The 25,953-nt window shown below is 42.6% G+C and overlaps 1 protein-coding gene across 5 annotated transcripts; it reads left to right on the forward strand.

Annotated features, from left to right (window-relative positions):
* Positions 1 to 6,339: 6,339 nt before the first annotated feature.
* Positions 6,340 to 25,375, forward strand: LOC115153031 (tubulin--tyrosine ligase). 5 transcript variants are annotated; one of them, XM_029698041.1, is made up of 8 exons: positions 6,340 to 6,556; positions 6,881 to 6,969; positions 12,501 to 12,579; positions 12,707 to 12,939; positions 13,200 to 13,335; positions 13,532 to 13,801; positions 13,994 to 14,137; positions 23,830 to 25,375. In XM_029698041.1, exons 3-8 carry the CDS (start codon positions 12,518 to 12,520, stop codon positions 24,032 to 24,034), a joined length of 1,050 nt encoding a protein of 349 aa, XP_029553901.1. In that variant the 5' UTR covers positions 6,340 to 6,556; positions 6,881 to 6,969; positions 12,501 to 12,517; the 3' UTR covers positions 24,035 to 25,375. The 5 variants fall into 5 exon arrangements, with proteins under 5 accessions (XP_029553901.1, XP_029553903.1, XP_029553902.1 ...); XM_029698042.1 differs by lacking the exons at positions 6,340 to 6,556; positions 6,881 to 6,969 and adding exons at positions 9,538 to 9,637; positions 9,998 to 10,141; XM_029698043.1 differs by lacking the exons at positions 6,340 to 6,556; positions 6,881 to 6,969 and adding an exon at positions 9,535 to 9,637.
* Positions 25,376 to 25,953: the final 578 nt, after the last annotated feature.

A 25,953-nucleotide genomic window follows, 5' to 3' on the forward strand; every position in this document is an offset into this window, starting at 1 on the left:
GGGGTTTTAGGCTGGGTTTCTGTATAACACTTTGTGACATCAGCTGATGTAAGAAGGGCTTTATAAATACATTTGATTGATTGAGTGTTGCCATTGCTTATAAAAGTTGTTTTTCTATAATGTTGAAATAAACACATAGCTAACCTCTATCACACACACAAACGGAAATCATAATACAATACTATGTGTGTACACATAGTACGATCAATTAGAGAAAGCCTCAAATATCACATTTATTCGTATAAATTCATTGTAATCATAAATCACAGCAAATTGGTTCCTGTTTCAAATCCAATCTAATGTTATTTGTCACATGCTTCGTAAATAACAGGTTTAGACTAACAGTGAAGTGGTTACAGGTCCTTTTTCAACAATGATGAGTTAAAGATCATTTAAAAAAAACATTATATATATATTACCAGTCAAAAGTTTGGACACACCAACTCATTCATGGGTTTTTCTTATTTTTTTTTTTACTATTTTCTACATTGTAGAATAATAGTGAAGACATCAAAACTATGAAATAACACATGGAATTATGTAGTAAAAAAGAAGAAGTGTTAAACAAATCAAAATATATTTTAGATTCTTCAATGTAGCCACCCTTTGCCTTGATGACAGCTTTGCACACTCTTGGCATTCTCTCAACCAGCTTCATGACGTAGTCACCTGGAATGCATTTCAAGTAACAGGTGTGCCTTGTTAAAAGTTAATTTGTGGAATTTCTTTCCTTAATGCGTTTGAGCCAATCAGTTGTGTTGTGACAAGGTAGGGGCGGTATACAGAAGATAGCCCTATTTGGTAAAATACCAAGTCCATATTATGGCAAGAACAGCTCAAATAAGCAAAGAGAAACGACAGTCCACCATTACTTTAAGACATGAAGGTCAGTCAATGCAGAAAATTCCAAGAACTTTGAAAGTTTCTTCAAGTGCTGTCGCAAAAACCATCAAGAACTATGATAAAACTGCCTCTCATGAGGACTGCCACAGGAAAGGAAGACCCAGAGTTACCTCTGCTGCAGAGGATAAGTTCATTAGAGTTACCAGCCTCAGAAATTGCAGCGCAAATAAATGCTTCACAGAGTTCAAATAACATACACATCTTAACATCAACTGTTCAGAGACTGCGTGAATCAGGCCTTCGTGGTCTAATTGCTGCAAAGAAACCACTACTAAAGGACACCAATAATAAGAGACTTTCTTGGGCCAAGAAACACGAGCAATGGACATTAGACCGGTGGAAATCTGTTCTTTCGTCTGATGAGGCCAAATTTGAGATTTTTGGTTCTAACCTCTGTGTCTTTGTGAGATGCAGAAAAGGTGAACGGATGATCTCTGCATGTGTAGTTCCAACCGCGAAGCATGGAGGAAGAGGTGTAGGGGTGCTTTGCTGGTTTTTATTTATTCTATTTACCCTTTATTTAACTAGGCAAGTCAGTTAAGAACAAATTCTTATTTACAATGACGACCTACCCCGGCCAAGCCTGGACGACGCTGGGCCAATTGTGCACCGCCCTATGGGACTCTCAATCATGGTCGGATGTGATACAAAAAGCGGCAACGGTGTGCTTAAGTACCATGCGGATGCCTTCGAGTGGTTGGGTGGGCTGTTCAGAGTGTTCAGCCGGCTGGATTTAGGACTACGTGGACACTACAGAGCAGGCTGACAGGCTGTGTGAAGGCAACGTTTCTGGAAGGCAAGCAGAGCAGAAACTGGCTACTCTTTAGTTGACTGATGTAGCTGGCAAGGTAACTGCCGTTTAACTTAACAGAAAAAACTAAACCAGTGTTTATTCGCAGTGCTGAGCTAATATTGTAATGTTAGCTAATGTTTCATCCCCTCTTAACTGAGGTGAATGAATTAGCTATACTAGCTAGTAGCTACAACAGCCAGGTCAGCTCTATCCTCTAGCTATCTGTCAAATAGCGATATGAAGTGGCTATTATTACTATAGTACTGCAGTTGTTTGTATGGAAATGTTTTTTAGCCTTAGTTTTTTCCAGTTTCAACAGAAGTAAATTAACTTGGCTAGCTTTCGCCAGCTGATGTACCGTTAGAGCGAGAGCTGGCCAAATGTTGGCTAACGTTAGTTATTATTTTTTCCTCACTCACACTAGACCTGAATCAAATTATGAAACCATCAGCCAAATGATTAAAGATTGATATTCTGATGTTTTTTTCAGTGCAATGTGAGTTTTTATTAGACAGTATGGCAATGTAATGTTATTGATCTGTCAGTTTCTAGCTAATTCCCTACTTTTCACACTGACATAGTAATAAACAGCTCTAACGTTACAGGCTTCACTGTCATGGTGCACAGTAGAGGTCTTCGTGGGACCAATCTCTTCATTCCGCTCCCGCCAGCCTGCATCTGCAGCTTTTCATACCACACTCCGTCTGACTCCCACCCGCTACCGCAAGAACTGGTCCCAAACCCAACCGCAGTCCCGCCATGTTATTTTAGTGATGCAGCTCACTTGCCAGCCATGGTCCCAGCAATTTTGCGCCCTATAGGCAATATCATATGCGCAAAAATAACTTTTTCACATGGCCCTTACATGGCCCGAACTTCCACCTTGTGTATTCTACTATTCTAACTCAGTAAGTTGAGACCCCGACTGAGTTCCTCCAAAATGTTTTATATTTTTTTCAGTTTTAAAGCAAGTTTTCTGCAGTTCTACACATTTTGCCATGGGGCGGAGAGAACATTTAGCAATTTTATAACAAATTCCATGCAATTCTACCATTTTGCCATGGAGTGGAGATAATGTTTTTTCCGTTTTGAAGCTCATTTCCTGCAATTCTACACATTTTGCCATGACTTAAGCCATGTTAATAATATCTGAGTGAGAGTAACTAACAAAATCAATACGGGCCCCCTGGAGGTCAGGGCCCCTGGGCAAGTGCAATGCGTGACCGGTCAGTATTTGGACATGATAGCTGTCTAGACTAATTTACAAATAAAAAAAGTGTTAGCTGACATGGCTAATTGAGTGACTGTCTTTGACTGACATAACCAAATTTCGAACTTGCACCTTGTGCATTCTACTAATCCGCTTATGTTGCTTATGCCTGGAGCCAGCCCTGACTGTACCTACTGTTTTTTTTGTGTCATTCATTTATTGTGGCCACCAACAATTGGAATGTGCATGCGCACGCACCTACTGTGCGGGAGTGTGTAGTCCACAGGAGGTTGGTGGCACCTTAATTGGGGAGGACAGGCTTGTGGTAATGGCTGGAGCGGATTTAGTGGAACAGTATCATTCCATTTGTTCCCGTTCCAGACATTATTATGAGCCGTCCTCCCCTCAGCAGAGTTCACTGTTGTAGTCGATCACGTTACACTTACTTTGTGATACAAAAAACAGTGTGCTGGCTGTGGTGTAAAGGGAAGTTAAGGGGGGGGATTGCACCACCAACTAACCCTGCACCTATATCCCACTCTCCTATAAAAACATAATGTTAAGAAGCCAACCTTACTGAATGACATATTATTCAGATCACTTTGTATTGGCCTACTACTCACAGGGAACAGATCTCTTATCCTTGCCCATCATCCTCTACTCTCCTCCATGCCTCAGCATACGACACCTTCTGCACTATGACCCTGACAACCTCTACCTGTCTCTCTCGCACCTGACACTTCTGATCCCCAGGGAACCCCCACAGTTGACACACAGCTTTTTCCAATGATTCTACACACTCCTTTGTTTCATGCCCTCCTGACCTGCACACTTCTTACATCTTGGAATCAGTCCTTCCTACACACTGCTGCAACATGCACATAAGCTTGGCATACATTAGGTGGCGTCACTCCTCACGATTCTCGTCCTTCAACGAAGCTGTGATTTGTAGATCTATGTAGCTATGCGGAGGGCTAGATGAGACTTATGTTTAACACTTGTGTAGGATAGGTGTAAAACACTATACTCAAATTGGGCCAAATCCTGAGCCCTCCCATCTTACAGAGCTCAATGATAGTCCATGGTGCCATCTGGTGGTTAAAATATGCAGTGGCAAGAAAAGGTATGTGAACCCTTTGGAATGACTTAGATTTCTGCATAAATTAGTCTTAGAATTTGACCTGATCTTCATTTTAGTCACAACAATAGACAAGCACAGTGTGCTTAAACTAATAACACACAAATTATTGTATTTTTCTTGTCTATATTGAATACATCATTTAAGCATTCAGTGTAGGTTGGAAAACATATGTGAACCCCTAGGCTAATGACTTTTCCAAAAGCGAATTGGAGTCAGGAGTCAGCTAACCTGGAGTCCAATCAAAGAGAAGAGATTGGAGATGTTGGTTAGAGCTGCCCTGCCCTATAAAAAACACTCACAAAATTTGAGTTTGCTATTTACAAGAAGCATTGCCTGATGTGAACCATGCCTCGAACAAAAGAGATCTCAGAAGACCTAAGATTAAGAATTGTTGACTTGCATAAAGCTGGAATGGGTTACAAAAGTATCTCTAAAAGCCTTGATGTTCATTAGTCCACGATAAGACAAATTGTCTGTAAATGGAGAAAGTTCAGCACTGTTGCTACTCTTCCTAGGAGTGGCCGTCTTGCAAAGATGACTGCAGTAGCACAGCACAGAATGCTCAATGAGGTTAAGAGGAATCCTAGAGTGTCAGCTAAAGACTTAAAGAAATCTCTGGAGTCTACGATACGTCAAACACTAAACAAGAATGGTATTCACGGGAGGACACCACGGAAGAAGCCACTGCTTTCCAAAAACAAAACATTACTGCACGTCTGAAGTTCGCAAAAGAGCATCTGGATATTTCACAGCGCTTTTGGCAAAATATTCTGTGGACAGATTAAACTAAAGTTGAGTTGTTTGGAAGGAACACACAACACTATGTGTGGGGGAAAAAAAGGCACAGCACACCAACATCAAAACTTCATCCCAACTGTAAAGTATGGTGGAGGGAGCATCATAGTTTGGGGCTGCCTCAGGGCCTGGACAGCTTGCAATCATCAATGGAAAAAATGAATTCCAAAATGTATCAAGACATTTTGCAGGAGAATGTTAGGTTATCTGTCTGCCAATTGAAGCTCAACAGAAGTTGGGAGATGCAACAGGACAACGACCCCAAACACCAAAGTAAATCAACAACAGAATGGCTTCAACAGAATAAAATATGCCTTCAGAGTCCTGACCTCAACCCGATTTAAAATGCTGTGGCATGACCTCGAGCAGTTCACACCAGACATCCCAAGAATATTGCTGAACTGAAACAGTTTTGTAAAGATGAATGGTCCAAAATTCCTCCTGACCGTTGTTTAGGTCTGATCCACAACTACAGAAAACGTTTGGTTAAGTTTATTGCTGCCAAAGGAGGGTCAACCAGTTATTCACATACTTTTCCCACCCTACACTGTGAATGTTTACACAGTGTGTTCAATAAAGACATGAAAATGTATAGTTGTTTGTTATTAGTTTAAGCAGACTGTTTGTCTATTGTTGTGACTTAGACGAAGATCAGATCAAATTTGATGACCAATTTATGCAGAAATCCAGGTAATTCCAAAGGGTTCACATACTTTTTCTTGCCACTGTAGCTAATAGCAGAACATTGATAGTGTACTGTGGGAATTCAAATATATTTTGTTTAATTGGGGATAGTCCGGGCCAGTCCAGTAAGTTCAGTTCAAGTCTAATTAGTCCAGTCTAGTGTAGTCTAGTCAATCAGTCATGTCTAGCCATGTGTCCAAACAGGCTTTGACCCCGGACATTGCTGTGCATTGCTTTTCACTATATGTCTCATAATTTTATATATAAGATCTGCTGGGTATTGATTGAATAGGAGGCAAGCTCAACTGACCATTATTAGGCAATACTCTCAAGAGAATAAAATACATTAAATCTGCACATTCATTCAGAGATTACATCTGTATCCATTTCAAACAAAATAGAGGTTTCATTTAGACAAAAAAAACTTTCTCTATCAAAACCTTTTGACCCTTAGAACAGAGTTTCTAAACCCAGAGGCGCAACATTTATTTATTTATTTCACCTTTATTTAACCAGGTAGGCAAGTTGAGAACAAGTTCTCATTTACAATTGCGACCTGGCATAACATCGCGAGACTTCCAGGAACGCTTGCGAAACAGACGATGCAGACCGGTTTGGGGTTTGAGAAGTCAATGGCCATGTTCGAGAGGATCAAAAACTGTAGTGTATCATGGGTAAATTGTGACTGACTTATCAACAAATAGAGTAGTTATTTATGATGCAAAGTTATTTGTAGATCAGTCAGTCGGCAGCCAATTGAGAGAAGATAATTTACAACTAAGGGATAATGTTTGTCATAAGTAGTTGAACATGTAATTACTCCAACCTCATAAAATTGACAGACTGACGGTTTTTTTTTTTCGTAAACAACTTCATATTGGAGTTCCTTTCATTTGACGGCCTTTACATGCGCAGTTCGGCGCAAGATGACTGTTAGACCCGATGACGTTATTCTGCGCATGAGCTTAGCTAGATCGTCACTAGTTACCACAGCTACAAAGTCAGATGGCCTGTCTACACAACCAATCAGGTGAGGGAGTGTAATAATATTTCAAGTTCAAGTTTGAGGTTCAATGGTGCTTTCAAGACAATTGCGAATTTGGAAAGAAATTTGGTCAAATCATGACGTCAATGATCTTCAGGTCGGAAAGTCTGAGTTCTAGAAAGATGCAAGTTGCCGACTTGGAATTCCGAGTTGATGACCGTTCAAAACTATTTTTTCCCAGTCAGAGCTAGTTTTTTTCCCTGAGTTCCCAGTTGTCTTGAATGCACTGAAATCAGAAGACAGAGATTTCCGAGTTTCAAGTTGTTTTGAATGCGACACACATAACTAAATATGCCATATTCAAAACAGCTGAGAATCAGGACGTTCAAGACAACTGGGAACCACCAATACATTCGGCAACGCCACTGACGTTCATAACATTGAGAAAGGACAAAAGGGTAAGTTGTCTTTTTCTTTTTTTAGTTAACTAAAATACTAGTTGCAACTCTCATCTAAAATTAGCTAGCTAACTAGCATTCCATTCCAGCCACAGAGTTATTCTATTTGATAGAGCAACGTTTTTAGTTTCTCTACAAGCCTTTCATTATAATAGTAATATAGCCTATCATATTCTTTCTATATTTATTTGTGTTTTTTTTTGGGGGGGGGGGGGGTTAGATCAGCTTCAATATTTCGGCTTCCATCAATGTAATTGTCTGCATCATTTCCTATATACACTGCTCAAAAAAATAAAGGGAACACTTAAACAACACAATGTAACTCCAAGTCAATCACACTTCTGTGAAATCAAACTGTCCACTTAGGAAGCAGCACTAATTGACAATAAATTGCACATGCTGTTGTGCAAATGGAATAGACAACAGGTGGAAATTATAGGCAATTAGCAAGACACCCCCAATAAAGGAGTGGTTCTGCAGGTGGGGACCACAGACCACTTCTCAGTTCCTATGCTTCCTGGCTGATGTTTTGGTCACTTTTGAATGCTGGCGGTGCTTTCACTCTAGTGGTAGCATGAGACGGAGTCTACAACCCACACAAGTGGCTCAGGTAGTGCAGCTCATCCAGGATGGCACATCAATGTGAGCTGTGGCAAGAAGGTTTGCTGTGTCTGTCAGTGTAGTGTCCAGAGCATGGAGGCACTACCAGGAGACAGGCCAGTACATCAGGAGACGTGGAGGAGGCCGTAGGAGGGCAACAACCCAGCAGCAGGACCGCTACCTCAGCCTTTGTGCAAGGAGGAGCAGAAGAAGCACTGCCAGAGCCCTGCAAAATGACCTCTAGCAGGCCACAAATGTGCATGTGTCTGCTCAAACGGTCAGAAACAGACTCCATGAGGGTGGTATGAGGGCCCGACGTCCACAGGTGGGGGTTGTGCTTACAGCCCAACACCGTGCAGGACGTTTGGCATTTGCCAGAGAACACCAAGATTGGCAAATTCGCCACTGGTGCCCTGTGCTCTTCACAGATGAAAGCAGGTTCACACTGAGCACGTGACAGACGTGACAGAGTCTGGAGACGCCGTGGAGAACGTTCTGCTGCCTGCAACATCCTCCAGCATGACCGGTTTGGCGGTGGGTCGGTCATGGTGTGGGGTGGCATTTCTTTGGGGGGCCGCACAGCCCTCCATGTGCTCGCCAGAGGTAGCCTGACTGCCATTAGGTACCGAGATGAGATCCTCAGACCCCTTGTGAGACCATATGCTGGTGCGGTTGGCCCTGGGTTCCTCCTAATGCAAGACAATGCTAGACCTCATGTGGCTGGAGTGTGTCAGCAGTTCCTGCAAGAGGAAGGCATTGATGCTATGGACTGGCCCGCCCGTTCCCCAGACCTGAAACCAATTGAGCACATCTGAGACATCATGTCTCGCTCCATCCACCAACGCCACGTTGCACCACAGACTGTCCAGGAGTTGGCGGATGCTTTAGTCCAGGTCTGGGAGGAGATCCCTCAGGAGACCATCCGCCACCTCATCAGGAGCATGCCCAGGCGTTGTAGGGAGGTCATACAGGCACGTGGAGGCCACACACACTACTGAGCCTCATTTTGACTTGTTTTAAGGACATTACATCAAAGTTGAATCAGCCTGTAGTGTGGTTTTCCACTTTAATTTTGAGTGTGATTCCAAATCCAGACCTCCATGGGTTGATAAATTTGATTTCCATTGATTATTTTTGTGTGATTTTGTTGTCAGCACATTCAACTATGTAAAGAAAAAAGTATTTAATAAGATTATTTCTTTCATTCAGATCATGTGTTGTTTAAGTGTTCCCTTTATTTTTTTGAGCAGTATATATATTTACCTTAAACAAATGCACAACCTTTGGAAGGAAACACTGCAAAGAGCTTTGGGTATTTACATTTTAGTCATTTAGCAGACGCTAGTATCCAGAGCGCCTTACAGTAGTGAATGCATAAATCTTTTTTCCGTACTCGTCAACCATGGGAATCGAACCCACAACCCTGGCGTTGCAAACACCATGCTCTACCAACTGAGCCACACGGGACTTAGAAAATTGACATGCAATTCCAATCAATTATTATAATAATGTTTTGCCATCTTCCGTAGCTTGAAGACCATGCCTTTGCACAGAGATGGAAACTGGTAAAAAAAAAAAAAAAAAAAAGCTGGACTGCAAGGTGATAATAAACATCGCACATGTTATCTGCTTTACTTTCTTGGTTTTAAGGTAAATATGAAAAAGTATATCTACTTACTGTTCGTAAAAGTCTATTGCTGCATTTATTTAAGATGTAAAAAAAATAAAAATAAATGACCGTAGTAAGTGCCAAATAAATCAACAGGGTTGAAATCATCTTAAATTAGCCAAAAATCAACAAATTTAAAAAGGAAAAAAAACTGAACATTTATGCGAAAGTGTGTATGTTTTACTTGTGAATTACTTTTCCGTTTGTTTAAATGCCATTTTAAAATCAATACAGCTGTAGTCAGACACAGTGGACGCATCATAATACCCATAAAACCTAGCGGCCAAACACAGCAATGGTTCCAATTGTCTTTCCACCATTCATTTTTTACATAGTGAATTTTACAAACACTTCAAATTAAGTACAGTATGTGTTTGGTGTAATTCTTTCTCGGACAAGGTGAGTGTTATCAATATATTTGTCTCAATTTACCCTAAAAATCGAAATGCTAATTAGCAACAGAGAAGACCTCAGCAAGACTACAAATTCCTGCAGGAAGCTCCTGCATATCATCTCTAGCCAACGCTTTCAGCTTCGTTCACCAGTGCGATCAGCTAGGAACACAAGCATTTCGCTAGACCAATGTGACCAATAAAATTGATTTTGAATTGAATAGTGTTTAACTTATGTCCCCTTTCTCTGTCTTGGCTAGCCACTGACTACACCTTAACTAGTTAGCAGAGCAGTAGATAAATATTTTTGTATTACTTAGCCTAGATAATTGTTTGTATAGTATGTCGACTCTGGTGTCTATTTCAGACCTTATGACATTTTTCAAGAATGAGCATTAAAAGGGGAGAAGACTGCTCTAAGTCTGGCCATGTGGAGAAGTGCAGCTCTTGTTAGGGGCAACTTACCGGTTTGGTCAAGGCCAGCATGAGGGATAAAGTGTATCCTGTGTCGGTGAGTGTAGCTATTAAGTTTTAGCAATACAATGTGTTCTATACAGCTGTCAACATTCTACAAGGAAAGAGACACGTAAACCTACAATATTTTGGGTTAAGACAAGTTACTATGAGTAAGGGCAAACATCATGATAAACTTGCAAGCTGGGTTTGAATAAGACATCCGATTATCACTTTGCATGTAGAATATTTTGTTTTATTATAGCTAACAAATAACCAAATCATTAATGGATCACGAGTTATCAAACATCACACTCCCTCATCGGATTGGTCGGATTTGTGGCCGTTGTAACTAGTGACGACTGCTAATGTGCTAGTCGGAACTAGGAAGCTCTGAAATAAGCAACTTGCTAACTGGTTGTAGTTATACACGTGCCGCGTTCAAAAATGAGGCTGATATTTAATCGGATGTATAAATATGATACCCTTTTAAATAATCGAACGACCTAGAAAAGCACTCATCGCTCAGCATTATTTACAAAAATGTAACGGACGTTAATGCCGTAGGAGTACATTTTCTGTGAAAATCACTACAATACATGAGCTTTAGCTATCACCCTGGCCTGGCTAAACTATCTAGCTACTAAAAATAAATGACTAAATAAAAAATATACACAAAAATGATAAATAAAAAAAAATTAACATTTCTTGCGACTTGCCTCTCTAAAATGGGGGTCCGCACCGGGATATGCAGTACATCAACATTTCCGTTATACCCAAATTGCTGCTGTTATTATGAGGAAATATACAGTTGAAATGTAAATGTAACTGTTGATTTTGAATCTGCAGAAGGTATTTCATTTGATTACCTTAAGTGAGGTACCAGAATATAAAGACTACAATAACCACAACTGTGAACTCGGAAATCTCCGATTTACTCCAGCGCGTTCAAGACAACTGGGAACTTGGGGAGGGAAACGAGCTCCGCCTGCGAACAATCGTTTTGAACCGTCAACTGGCTTCGTTCAAGAGCTCAGTCTTTCCGACCTGAACATCGACGTCATGATTTGAGCTCTTATTTGTCGAGTTCCCAGTTGTCTTGAAAGTTCCTTAAAATAACCTTTACAGGAAAACGTTAATCTCTTTTCATTGGTTGTTTTTTTGTCTCCCAAGTTAAACAGCTAAAATCTTAGGAAAGTACCAGTTTACATAGATACCGATTTAAACAACAATTAAAACATATATTCAGCTACCGGTAAACGACAGCAAGTTAGCTAGCTACGTAACATTAGCAAGCAAGCCAGATGGGAGAAGCCAGAGGATCTCAGCCAGACGTGGGACCAAGTAACGTTAACGTTGTTAGTCAGGCACACCCTAAATCTGGGCACCCATGACTGAAACGTAACGTCAGGCCAGAGTCATGCAACATGAAATAGTAAGGACTTTTGTGATCATGAAAGACATTCACTAGCAACAAGAACACGCGAAGCACTTTTTTTCAGAACCTGGATATGACTGTCTCATCATCATGCCACAGACACATCCGTCCGCGAGATAGCGTTTGCCAGCCAGTCTGCTAAATTCAATAGCTACACCTGGGCTAGCTAGCTAATAATTCGTTTTGATGTGTGCTTTTGCACATATACTATTGTTGTAATATGAATGCACCGATGTATACATTTGTCGCAAGAGACGAGAACAGCACTATTTATGCTGAAGTTTCCAAAATTCTCGTCGCAACTGGACAATGGAAGAGACTGAAAAGGGATAATCCCAGATTCAATTTGATGTTGGGCGAACGGAACAGACTGCCATTTGGACGGCTTGGTAAGAGTAGCACTTTTGGCATACTCAGTAAATGGTATTGCATGACTTTGAATACCTTTTGGAGTGTCAGTATTCTTGTTCTCACCCTCAAGTTGAACCCATGAATTGTGTCGCATGAAACAGCTAATGTAGAGATCTGATGGAGGCCCATAGTAGATACACACACCACCAGTACTATTATGGCACTCACTGCATCGTTCCCAGCCTCCTTGTGAGTCTAACCAGGACTGCTGCATTATGCAAAGTACAAGAAAGTTATTCCCTTATACCACTAATAATGTTCCTTAATTATTTTTTGTGGCCCACCCCGTTTCACTTTATGATTCATATTTTGGGCTTGACTATCCTGGAGCCTATAGTCTATAGACTATATTGGCTACTATGTTACGAAATTTAAACCTTATCCTGGTGACGTCACTGAATCACATCCTGTGCGGATAAGTAAGAGAATGCCACAAGTAGGCCCTATTGGACACATTGAAGTTTGACTACAGAGAGGGAAAAGGACCAGACGCATGCAAAATGCTTTCCTGTTTACACCGCCCTATTGTCATCACTTTTTTTTTCATGTGTTTGTTTATCCTCCATAGGTCATGAGCCAGGACTGATGCAACAGGTGAATTATTACAGAGGAGCAGACAAGTTGTGCCGCAAAGCATCTTTAGTCAAGTAGGTATTTGAACTTTGGTATTGAAAAGGTTTGTGTAATAATTTTCACTCTGATACTGTAATTTTCACTCAAATTCTAACTGATGCTGTAAATATCATCAATATCCTCTTTCTTTACATTATGCAGGTTAATCAAGACTAGCCCAGAGCTTCCAGACCCCAGCAACTGGTTGCCTGAATCCTACATCATCTATCCTACTAACCTAAATACCCCTGTCGCTCCTGTAAAGAATGGCATCAGCCACCTGAAAAGTAACCCCAAGACAGATGAAAGAGAAGTTTTCCTGGCCTCTTATCACTCAAGAAAGGAAAGCGGAGAGGGAACAGTGTGGATTGCCAAGTCATCTGCTGGAGCAAAAGGTACATCCCAGTCATCACGTCTGAAGGCTCGAGTTTCTATTGACAGCTGGTACTGCTAGATATTGTAGTCATTGGGCACTATGGGGAAAATATAATAGTATAGTTGCCAAAATAATCTATTTTTTTTTAAGTTAATGCTTGCCTCATGTTTTTGGAAGTTTCCTTGGACTGCCCAGTGAGTTACAAACTCTTTATTGGCAAAATATGTATTCCAAGGATTGTATACAAAGATTAGGCTTGGGTTGGTTTTCTTGTTCCAGGTGCTGGAATTTTGATATCCTACGATGCAAATCAATTGCTGGAGTTCATTGATAATCAAGGGCAGGTTCATGTCATTCAGAAGTACCTAGAAAGACCACTACTGCTGCAACCTGGCAACCGTAAATTTGACATCAGGTAAGCAGCTGATACTGATATTTTTGTGAGTGATAGCACATCTAATGTCTGTTTATTACATATTTATTACCAACAAAATACCATATAGCCTTATAAATACACAATTCAGGCTCTCTGAGGAACAGTAACAGAAGCAATGTTATTGCTGGGGTTTTGCCCAGTAGTCTCTAACTCTGCGGGTTTGTATTGTTCTTAGGAGCTGGGTGCTCGTGGACCATCAGTACAACATCTACCTTTACCGGGAGGGTGTGCTGCGGACGGCCTCGGAGCCCTACGACAGCGCCAACTTCCAGGATATGACCAGCCACCTGACTAACCACTGCATCCAGAAAGAGCACTCCCAGAACTACGGCCGCTACGAGGAGGGCAATGAGATGTTCTTCGACGAGTTCCGGCAGTACCTGCTGAGCACCCACAACATAGCACTGGAGACCAGCATTTTACCTCAGATCAAGCAGATCATAAGGTAGCTAGCTACTTTTCTTCCTGTGCTGTGATGTTTTAATTAATTGAAGGTGGAAAAATACCCTCTTTTGTCAGATGACCTTGCCAACATGACCTTTCCCTAACATGCATAGTTCTACAAATAGCTGTGTACAGGTATTTGCTACACCACTACTCAGACTCCTGACAATGGTTGTTCTGTCTGGTCTCCTAGGAGCTGTTTGACATGCATTGAGCCAGCCATCAGCACTAAGCACCTGTCCTATCAGAGTTTCCAGCTCTTTGGCTTTGACTTCATGGTGGACGAAAGCTTCAAGGTGTGGCTGATCGAGATCAATGGAGCTCCGGCCTGCGCACAGTCAGTATTATTTTATATCCTTCTCCTCCTAGTGGTCATATACACATATACAGTGCATTCAGAAAGTTTTCAGACCCTTTCCCTTTTTCCACATTTTGTTACATTACAGCCTTATTCTAAAATTGGTTAAAAACATTTTTTTAACTCATCAATCTACACACAATACCCCCTAACGGCAAAGTGAAAACAGGTAGTTCGAAATGTTTGCACATTTATTAAAAATAAACTGAAATACCTTATTTACGTAAGGTTCAGACCCTTTGCTATGAGACTTGAAATTGAGCTCAGGTGCATCTTGTTTCCATGGATCATCCTTGAGATGTTTCTACAACTTGATTGGAGTCCACCTGTGGTAAATTCAATTGTTTGGACATGATTTGGAAAGGCACACACCTGTCTCTATAAGGTCCCACAGTTGACAGTGCATGTCAGAGCAAAAACCAAGCCATGAGGTCGAAGGAATTGTCTGTAGAGCTCCAAGACAGAATTGTGCCAAGGTACAAATCTGGGAAAGGGTACCAAAAAATGTGCAGCGTTGAAGGTCCCCAAGAACACAGTGGCCTCCATCATTCTTAAATGGAAGACGTTTGGAACCACCAAGCCTCTTCCTATAGCTGGCCGCCCGGCCAAACTGAGCAATCGGGGCAGATGGGCCTTGGTCGGGGGGGTGAACAAGAACCCGATGGTCACTCTGTCAGAGTTCCTCTGTGGAGATGGGAGAACCTTCCATATGATCCAAGATGGCGTTGCAGTAGGACGTGTGTATTTGTTGTCTTGTTCCCGTGTCTTATCCCGTGTAAATAGCCAGTCTTTTTCGCATAGAAAGTGAGATTAAGATATATCTACGAACTAAATATACTTTCCTGCAACCCGCCTCACCCAATGTGGTACGGATCTGCTATTTTTATTCCTTATAACTGGAACTTCCATCCGGAGCTAACTAGCTACTAGTCTTTGTTAGCCACGGCTAGCGGTCTTCACCTTTTTCCGGGTTATCAGCCAGCCTTAGCTCGGACAACACCTGCCAGTCTGCACAGCGCGATATCAACTCAGAGCATATTGGACTGCTTCTCTCTGCCATATCACCGGATTCCTACCGCTCTGGATCATTACGCCGGATCATTGCAGCTAGCTAGCTGCAAACGAGTGGCTTCTGTTAGCTGACACCTCTGTCCCGAAGCAAGCACCAGCTAGCCTTGAGCTAGCCTCGAGCTAGGCTCATATACCAGCTAATTCTAGGGCTACAATACCTCCTTTGCCAATTGGCCTGGACCCTTCATTGTCGACACGGAGCCCCGCCGATCCATCACGACTGGACTGCCAACGTGATCGCCCAATGTGGTCTCAACAGGCTATTCTGTTATGATGTCGCCGAAGAACCATCTACTAGCCCCGGCCCGCTAGCTTCTCTGAACGCTGTGTCCTCTGCTCGCCTAGCGTAGTAGTGACTACCGAACGGCACCCTGATTCACCTATTGCTACATTTTTGACCCTATGATCACTCTGCTACACAGCTGATGCCCCTGGACTGTTTCAATAACACAGTACCTCATTTTGTTTACCTGTCGGCCCCAGCCTCGAACTCAGGTCCTGTATGTACCTAACTGACCCGCTCTGCTCATTCATCGCCATTGACCCGTTGTCTTAGCTCTCCTGATCAACACCTGTGATTGCTTTATGCCTCTGTCAATATGCCTTGTCTACTGCTGTCTTGGCTAGTTCTTATTGTTTTATTTCACTGTAGAGCCCTCAGTCCCGCTCAAAATGCCTTATATAGCTAGCTCTTTTGTCCCACCTCACACACATGTGGAGACCTCACCTGCCTTAACTGGTGCCTCCAGAGACGAAACCTCTCTCATCGTCACTCAACGCCTAGGTTTACCTACACTGTACTCACATCCTACCATACCCTTGTCTGTACATTATGCCTTGAATCTATTCTACCACGCCCAGAAATCTGCTGTTTTTATTCTCTGTCCCCAACGCACTAGACAAACAGTTTTTATAGCCTTTAGCCATACCCTTAGGCCCTGTAGATCCCAGTTCCACTCCTATTCCCCAGCTGAGCCGCTATCATTTGTTGACTTCTATAACTGTAAAAGTGTTGGTTTCATGCATGTTAACATTAGAAGCTTCCTCCCTAACCTCTCTGGGCAAGCGTCCCACCTACTCAACAGCCAGTTGAATCCCGTGGCGCATTATTCAAATACCTTAGAAATGCTATTACTTCAATTTCTCAAACATATGACTATTTTACAGCATTTTAAAGACAAGACTCTCGTTAATCTAACCACACTGTCCGATTTCAAAAAGGCTTTACAACGAAAGCAAAACATTAGATTATGTCAGCAGAGTACCCAGCCAGAAATAATCAGACACCCATTTTTTCAAGCTAGCATATAATGTCACATAAACCCAAACCACAGCTAAATGCAGCACTAACCTTTGATCTTCATCAGATGACAATCTTAGGACATTATGTTATACAATACATGCATGTCTGTTCAATCAAGTTCATATTTATATCAAAAACCAGATTTTTACATTAGCAGGTCACTAGCATGTGACTAGCATTCCCACCGAACACTTCCGGTGAATTTACTAAATTACTCACGATAAACGTTCACAAAAAACATAACAATTATTTTAAGAATTATAGATACAGAACTCCTCTATGCACTCGATATGTCCGATTTTAAAATAGCTTTTCGGTGAAAGCACATTTTGCAATATTCTAAGTAGATAGCCCGGCATCACAGGGCTAGCTATTTAGACACCCAGCAAGTTTAGCACTCACCAAAGTCAGATTTACTATAAGAAAAATGTTATTACCTTTGCTTTTCTTCGTCAGAATGCACTCCCAGGACTTCTACTTCAATAACAAATGTTGGTTTGGTCCCAAATAATCCATTGTTATATCCAAATAGCGGCGTTTTGTTCGTGCGTTCAAGACACTATCCGAAAGGGTAAATAAGGGTGACGAGCACGACGCATTTCGTGACAAAAAAATTCTAAATATTCCATTACCGTACTTTGAAGCATGTCAACCGCTGTTTAAAATAAATTTTTATGCCATTTTTCTCGTAAAAAAGCGATAATATTCCGACCGGGAAATCGTTTTTTTATTACAAAGAGAGTGAAAGTAAAAGCATGCTATCCCCTCATGCACTAGCCTCAGTCTGATGGCCCTCTGATAGAGCACTTGCCAAACACGCTAATGTGTTTCAGCCTGGGGATGGAATTACATCATTCAGCTTTTTCCCGCCTTCTGAGAGCCCATGGGAGCCGTAGGAAGTGTCACGTAACAGCAGAGATCCCCTGTTTTGGATAGAGATGATCAAGGAATATGGCAAGAAATGGTCAGACAGGCCACTTCCTGTAAGGAGTCTTCTCAGGTTTTTGCCTGCCATATGAGTTCTGTTATACTCAGACACCATTCAAACAGTTTTAGAAACTTTAGGATGTTTTCTATCCAAAGCCAATAATTATATGCATATTCTAGTTACTGGGCAGGAGTAGTAACCAGATTAAATCGGGTATGTTTTTTATCCAGCTGTGCAAATACTGCCCCCTATCCCCAACAGGCTAAGTTTGTTTTATTCACTGCTTTAGCACAGTGCGCCAACCCTGAAGTCCTAGCCATGTCTGAATCCTGGCTTAGGAAGGCCACCAAAAATTCTGAAATTTCCATTCCCAACTACAACATTTCCCGCCAAGATAGATAGAACTGCCAAAGGGGGTGGACTTGCCTGCAGAGCTCTGTCATGCTATCCAGGTCTCTGCCCAAACAGTTCGTGCTTCTACTTTTTAAAAATCCACCTTTCCAGAAATAAGTCTCACTGTTGCCACTTGCCCCCCCATTTATATTCAGAGTTTGTACTGTTAGGTGACCTAAGCTGGGACATGCTTAACACCCCGGCCGTCCTACAATCTAAACTAGATGCCCTCAATCTCACACAAATTATCATGGAACCTACCAGGTACAACCCTAAATCCGTATAAACACGGGCACCCTCATAGATATCATCCTGACCAACCTGCCCTCTAAATACATCTCTGCTGTCTTCAACCAGGATCTCAGCGACCACTGCCTCATTGCATGCATCCGTAATGGGTCCGCAGTCAAACGACCACCTCTCATCACTGTCAAACGCTCCCTAAAACACTTCAGAAAGCAGGCCTTTCTAATCGACCTGGCCCGGGTATCCTGGAAGAATATTGACCTCATTCCGTCAGTAGAGGATGCCTGGTTATTCTTTAAAAGTGCTTTCCTCACCATCTTAAATAAGCATGCCCCATTCAAAAAATGTAGAACTAAGAACAGATATAGCACTTGGTTCACTCCAGACCTGACTCCCCTTAACTAACACGAAAACATCCTGTGGCGTACTGCATTACCATCGAATATCCCCCGCGATATGCAACTTTTCAGGGAAGTTAGGAACCAATATACACAGGCAGTTAGGAAAGCAAAGGCTAGCTTTTTTTAAACAGAAATTTGCATCCTGTAGCACAAACTCAAAAGTTCTGGGACACTGTAAAGTCCATAGAGAATAAGAGCACCTCCTCCCAGCTGCTCATTGCACTGAGGCTAGGAACTGTCACCACCGATAAATCCACGATAGTCGAGAATTTCAATAAGCATTTCTACGGCTGGCCATGCTTTCCACCTGGCTACCCCTACCCCGGTCAACAGCTCTGCACCCCCCACAGCAACTTGCCCAAGCCACCCCTATTTCTCCTTCACCCAAATCCAGATAGCTGATGTTCTGAAAGAGCTGCAAAATCTGGACCCCCTACAAATCAGCTGGGCAAAACAATCTGGACCCTCTCTTTCTTAAATTATCCGGCACAATTGTTGCAACCCCTATTACTAACCTGTTCAACCTCTCTTTTGTATTGTCTGAGATTCCCTAATGATTGGAAAGCTGCTGCGGTCATCCCCCTATTCAAAGGGGGAGACACTCTAGAACCAAATTGTTACAGACCTATATCTATCTCGCCCTGTCTTTCTAAAGTCTTCGAAAGCCAAGTTAACAAACAGATCACCGACCATTTTGAATCCCACCGTACCTTCTCCGCTATGCAATCTGGTATTCGAGCTCAAGGTCCTAAACGATATCATAACCTCCATCGATAAAAGACAATACTGTACAGCCGTCTTCAACGACCTGGCCAAGGCTTTCGACTCTGTCAATCACCGCATTCTTATCGGCAGACTCAACAGCCTTGGTTTCTCAAATGACTACCTCGCCTGGTTCACCAACTACTTATCAGATAGAGTTCAGTGTGTCAAATCGGAGGGCCTGTTATCCGAGCCTCTGGCAGTCTCTATGGGGGTGCCACAGGGTTCAATTCTCGGGCCGACTCTTTTTCTCTGTTATATATCAATGATGTTGCTCTTGCTGCTGGTGATTCTCTGATCCACCTCTATGCAGACCACACCATTCTTTATTTGCCCGCCTTTGCTTCCAGTTCTCTGCTGCCAATGACTGGAACGAATTGCAAAAATCACTGAAGCTGGAGACGTATATCTCCCTCACTAACTTTAAGCATCAGCTGTCAGAGCAGCTTACCGATCATTGCACCAGAACACAGCCCATCTGTATATTGCCAACCCAACTACCTCATCCCCATATTGTTATTTATTTTTTACTCCTTTGCACCCCAGTATCTCTACTTGCACCTACATCTTCTGCACATCTATCACTCCAGTGTTTAATTGCTAAATTGTAATGATTTCGCCACTATGGCCTATTTATTGCCTTACCTCCCCAATCTTACTACATTTGCACACACTGAATATAGACCTATCTATTGTGTTATTGACTGTACGTTTGTTTATCTCATGTGTAACTCTGTGCTGTTTGTCGCACTGCTTTGCTTTATCTTGGCCAGGTCGCAGTTGTAAATGAGAACCTGTTCTCAACTGGCCTACCTGGTTAAATAAAGGTGAAATAAAAATAAATAAAGTATTCAGGCCCTTTACTCAGTACTTTGCTGAAAAACCTTTGGCAGCGAATACAGCGTCAAGTCTTCTTGGGTATGAAGCTACCACCTTGGCACACAGGGAGTATTTGGGGAGTTTCTCCTATTCTTCTCAAGCTCTGTCGGGTTGGATGGGGAGCGTCGCTGCACAGCTATTTTCAGGTCTCTCCAGAGATGTTCATTCGTGTTCAAGACCGGGCTCTGGCTGGGCCACTCAAGGACATTCAGAGACTTGTCCCGAAGCCACTCCTGCATTGTCTTGGCTGTGTGCTTAGTGTCGTTGTCCTGTTGGAAGATGAACCTTCGCCCCAGTCTGAGGAACCTGTGCGCCCTGTAGCAGGTTTTCATCAAGGATCTCTCTGTACTTTTCTCCGTTCATCTTTCCCTCAATCCTGTCTCCCAGTCACTGTCGCTGAAAAAAATCCCCACAGCATGATTGCTGCCAACACCGTGCTTCAACGTAGGGATGTTGCCAAGTCTTTTCTAGACATGTCGATCGGCATTCAGGCCAAAGAGTTCAATCTTGTTTTCAACACAGTTACACATGGAATAAACAAGACATACAGTCAATAATACAGTAGAACAAAAGAAAACAAGAAGTATATATACAGTGAGTGCAAACGAGGTAAGTTAATGCAATAAATAGGCCATGGTGGCGAAGTAATTACGAAGTAATTACAATATAGCAATTAAACACTGGAATGGTAGATGTGCAGAAGATGAATGTGCAAGTAGAGATACTGGGGTGCAAAGGAGCAAGATAAATAAATACAGTATGGGGATGAGGTAGGGAGATCGATGGGCTGTTTACAGATGGGCTATGTACAGGTGCAGTGATCTGTGAGCTGCTCTGACAGCTGGTGCTTAAAGCTAGTGAGGGAGATATGAGTCTCCAGCTTCAGAGATTTTTGCAGTTCGTTCCAGTCATTGGCAGCAGAGAACTGGAAGGAAAGGCAGCCAAAGGAGGAATTGGCTTTGGGGGTGACCAGTGAGATATACCTGCTGGAGCGCATGCTACGAGTGGGTGCTGCTATGGTGACCAGTGAGCTGAGATAAGGCGGGGCTTTACCTAGCAGAGACTTGTAGATAACCTGTAGCCAGTGGGTTTGGCGACGAGTATGAAGCGAGGGCCAACCAATGAGAGCGTACAGGTCGCAATGGTGGGTAGTGTATGGGGCTTTGGTGATAAAATGGATGGCACTGTGATAGACTGCATCCAATTTGCTGATTAGAGTGCTGGAAGCTATTTTATAGATGACATCACCGAAGTCGAGGATCGGTAGGATGGTCAGTTTTACGAGGGTGTGTTTGGCAGCATGAGTGAAGGATGCTTTGTTGCGATATAGGAAGCCGATTCTAGATTTAATTTTGGATTGGAGATGCTTAATGTGAGTCTGGAAGGAGAGTTTACAGTCTAACCAGACACCCAGGTATTTGTAGTTGTCCACGTATTCTAAGTCAGAGCCGTCCAGAGTAGTGATGCTGGACAGGCGAGCAGGTGCAGGCAGTGATCGATTGAATAGCATGCATTTAGTTTTACCTGCGTTTAAGAGCAGTTGGAGGCCACGGAAGGAGAGTTGTATGGCATTGAAGCTCGTCTGGAGGTTAGTTAACACAGTATCCAAAGAGGGGCCAGAAGTATACAGAATGGTGTCGTCTGCGTAGAGGTGGATCAGAGAATCACCAGCAGCAAGAGCAACATCATTGAGGTATACAGAGAAGAGAGTCGGCCCGAGAATTGAACCCTGTGGCACACCCATAGACTGCCAGAGTTCCAGACAACAGGCCCTCCGATTTGACACACTGAACTCTATCAGAGAAGTAGTTGGTGAACCAGGTGAGGCAATCATTTGAGAAACCAAGGCTGTCGAGTCTGCCAATAAGAATGTGGTGATTGACAGAGTCGACAGCCTTGGCCAGGTTGAATACGGCTGCACAGTAATGTATCTTATCGATGGCGGTTATGATGTCGTTTAGGACCTTGAGCGTGGCTGAGGTGCACCCATGACCAGCTCTGAAACCAGATTGCATAGCGGAGAAGGTACGGTGGGATTCGAAATGGTCTGTAATCTGTTTGTTAACTTGGCTTTCGAAGACCTTAGAAAGACAGGGTAGGATAGATATAGGTCTGTAGCAGTTTGGGTCTAGAGTGTCACCCACTTTGAAGAGGAGGATGACCGCTGCAGCTTTCCAATCTTTGGGAATCTCAGACGATTGGAAAGAGAGGTTGAACAGGCTAGTAATAGGGGTTGCGACAATTTCGGTAGATAATTTTAGAAAGAGAGGGTCCAGATTGTCTAGCCCGGCTGATTTGTATGGGTCCATATTTTGCAGCTCTTTCAGAACATCAGCTATCTCGATTTGGGTGAAGGAGAAATTGTGGGTGTTTTGGGTGTTGCTGTGGAGGGTGCCGGGCAGTTGACCGGAGTAGGGGTAGCCAGGTGGAGCCAGCCGTAGAGAAATCCTTATTGAAATTCTCAATTATAGTGGATTTATCGGTGGTAAGTGTTTCCTAGCCTCAGAGCAGTGTGCAGCTGGGAGGAGATGCTCTTATTCTCCATGGACTTTACAGTGTCCCAGAACTTTTTTGAGTTGGTACTACAGGATGCAAATTTCTGTTTGAAAAAGCTAGCCTTTTCTAACTGCCTGTGTATATTTGTTCCTAACTTCCCTGAAAGTTGCATATCACGGGGGTTATTCGATGCTAATGCAGAACGCCACAGGATGTTTTTGTGCTGGTCAAGGGCAGACAGGTCTGGAGTGAACCACGGACTATATCTATTCCTAGTTCTACATTTTTTGAGTGGGGCATGCTTATTTAAGATGGTGAGGAAAGCACTTTTAAAGAATAGCCAGGCATCATCTACTGATGAGGTCAATGTCATTCCAGGATACCCCGGCCAGGTCGATTAGAAAGGCCTGCTCGCAGAAGTGTTTTAGCGAGCGTTTGATAGTGATGAGGGGTGGTCGTTTGGTCGCAGACCCATTATGGATGCAGGCAATGAGGCAGTGATCGCTGAGATCTTGATTGAAAACAGCAGAGGTGTATTTAGAGGGCGAGTTAGTTAGGATGACATCTATGAGGGTGGCCGTGTTTACAGATTTGGGGTTGTACCTGGTAGGTTCACTGATAATTTGTGTGAGATTGAGGGCATCAAGCTTAGATTGTAGGATGGCCGGGTTGTTAAGCATGTCCCAGATTAGGTCGCCTAGTAGCACGAGCTCAGAAGATAGATGGGGGGCCAATCAATTCACATATGGTATCGAGGGCACAGCTGGGGGCAGAGGGAGGTCTATATCAAGCGGCAACAGTGAGAGACTTGTTTCTGGAAAGGTGAATTTTTAGAAGTAGAAGCTCGAATTGTTTGGTTACAGACTTGGATAGTAGTACAGAGCCTGCAGAGTTATCTTTGCAGTAGATTGCAAGTTATATATTTGCTCTTTCATGCTAGTTTCTTTTCTGTCCAACCAAGAGGTTTGGGCAGAAATTTGAATTATTTTGAAAATGTTTTGTTCCATTGTTCAAAGCTTAGAGGGCTATGTTAACCTCCCAATTAATGTTGTGTCTTTTGATTACTGACGTCCCAGTGAACCTAAATGTGCTTGTAAAATTGTCCTTTGAATCATTCATTTTTCCCGGTATAATCTCACTAAGCCTGATTTAAGGGGCATCTTATTAATTGCACTATCTCTCCATCCTCTAGGAAACTCTACCCGGAGCTATGCCAAGGTATCGTGGACGTAGCCATCTCCAGTGTCTTCCCACTGAACAATGATTCCGAACCACAATCATCTTCCTCCTCCCCCGCTCCTTACTCCTCCTCCCCCTCCTTTTCCACTCTCAACTCATCCTGTTCCTCTCCAAAACTGAGAGGACCCCTCCACGTGGGCCCATTCACTCGATTGTAAGTCCCTCCTCTGCTTCAGAAGTTCCAACCTCTGCCCTCTGCTCCTCACTCCTACGCTTTTCCCGAGATGTCCCACAGGCCAGGAAGCTTTGCCATCTCATTGGTTCTCGCATGGCAAGTTTTGTCTCGAATGGGAATACCCTTGTGATTGACTGAAGATTGTGTGACTTTCTCGTATGTGCTACCACATTCTCCTCCCCATACCCCACAGTGGAAGCCCATTTCAGAGGAAAGCCTGGACAGGCATGTAGAAAATGAATGTGTGTAGACTTGGTGAATGTTCGGATGGTGATGATGATTAAGATAAATTGGCGACAGACTGATGATGGATTTGGGGGTCCCAGAACAAGGAGAGATTCCCTTGTGAACCAGTGCTGCCACTGAGGCGCCCCTAGACTGTGTATGGACGACCTCTGAAGATGGAGGGGACGCTTCACTTACTATACAGACTTTAGTGCCTTACATCTCCACCCATACCCCCTTAAAGATGCAACCTGTCGATGTAGCATAGCGCCTCTGCTACTGTGTGTGTTATGTGAGCCTGTGTATTGTCAGTCAGGCAAGTGTGTATGTCTGTGTGGTCTAGTCTTTTTTTTTTCTCTCTCTGGGTTTGGAGATCTTTGGATTTTATCCACAAAAGTTAGCATTATCAGGGGGGAAAAAAACTTTCCTATATCTTGATATGAATACCTGACATTGATTATAGACATACTGCATATCATGGTTATTCACAAAGCCCCAGAGTGTTTTTTTTTTGTACTGTATTTTAAGAGGATTAAAGCAGAAAATAGGCTACATTTTTATTGCTACTGTAATTGTATTATTATTGATAGCTATTATTCCATGCACGCTGTGTAGTGTTAGGTCTTCCATTTTGACAGACTTTTATTCAAGTTCATTTAGTCAGTGTTGTTCATTCACACTGTATAAAAGATTCCTAGACAGATTACTCCTTTTTCTCTGTCAACAGAGGTTTTGTGGAATGACTGGAGAGAAACCTCCCCTGTTAATTTGAGACTAGCTTTGCCACTTCAGAACATTTCAACCCATTTGAACCTTCTAAAGGCTCTACCAGTCAAACTGTTACACGGTTATGCATGGGGATCTCCACTACAGCTGTAGATCTGTTTTTGTTTGTGATTTTAATGGAGATTGCATGTCGGTGTGGAAGCATGTTAGTGTCTGAGAGTAGGCCCTCTCCCTTTTGCCTCTAATACTGTTAGTTATTAGCCAAGAGCTGCCTTTTTAAATGGTCTATTTCATAGAAAGTGAGTTTCTTGTTAGTTTTTGCTTGCTTCCTTGAAACCTGTAGTAAACGTAGTAGCTTCAACCCCACAAACTACTACTTTGTCAACGCAAGTATTATTCTTATTTTTATTTTTTAAAGTATTTTTAGACTACTAACGCTGTTGGTTGTGGTGTTGCATAGCTTCCATGATATTATGTGGAGTTGCAATACATGCATGCTAAAAAGTAGTTTTCCCTGCCCTTGTCCTTCTGTTAAACTGTAATATTCAGTGTAGACAACCTGACCACGTTCAGTTTAGAGGCTTTATAGCATTATCGCCCACAGTTAACTCTTAGATTAAGTTACTTTGTCCTCTGTTAAGCTTTTGTTTTAAGTATTAGTTAGTCCCTTAAAAGGGGCAATCCGCAGTTGAAACAATAACAAAGTGCTTCTGTTTCGGTAAAAAGCTAAGGGGATGCGGCTGGAGAAATATAACCACTCAAATTCATAGACCGAGCTATGGATGCAAGGGTTGACCATCCATGATATCAACATTATAGTTTTAACCATGTTTTGAGGCTATATAGGCTATTGTTTGTTTACATTTACTTAGTTTACAAACATTGGAGTAAACCAAACTTATACACTACATGACCAAAAGTATGTGGACACCTGCTCATTGAACATCTCAT

This window comes from Salmo trutta, chromosome 18, assembly GCF_901001165.1.
Source record: "Salmo trutta chromosome 18, fSalTru1.1, whole genome shotgun sequence".
Classification (NCBI taxonomy): Eukaryota; Metazoa; Chordata; class Actinopteri; order Salmoniformes; family Salmonidae; genus Salmo; species Salmo trutta.

What these genes read in the sequence shown, in the direction of transcription:
- LOC115153031 (XM_029698039.1), top strand. Translation starts at nt 11,742, where the DNA reads ATGAATGCACCGATGTATACATTTGTCGCAAGAGACGAGAACAGCACT. An exon ending in GTCATCTGCTGGAGCAAAAG is followed by an intron (nt 12,940 to 13,199) that starts GTACATCCCAGT and finishes TTCTTGTTCCAG; the next exon opens with GTGCTGGAATTTTGATATCC. An exon ending in CAGATCAAGCAGATCATAAG is followed by an intron (nt 13,802 to 13,993) that starts GTAGCTAGCTAC and finishes CTGGTCTCCTAG; the next exon opens with GAGCTGTTTGACATGCATTG.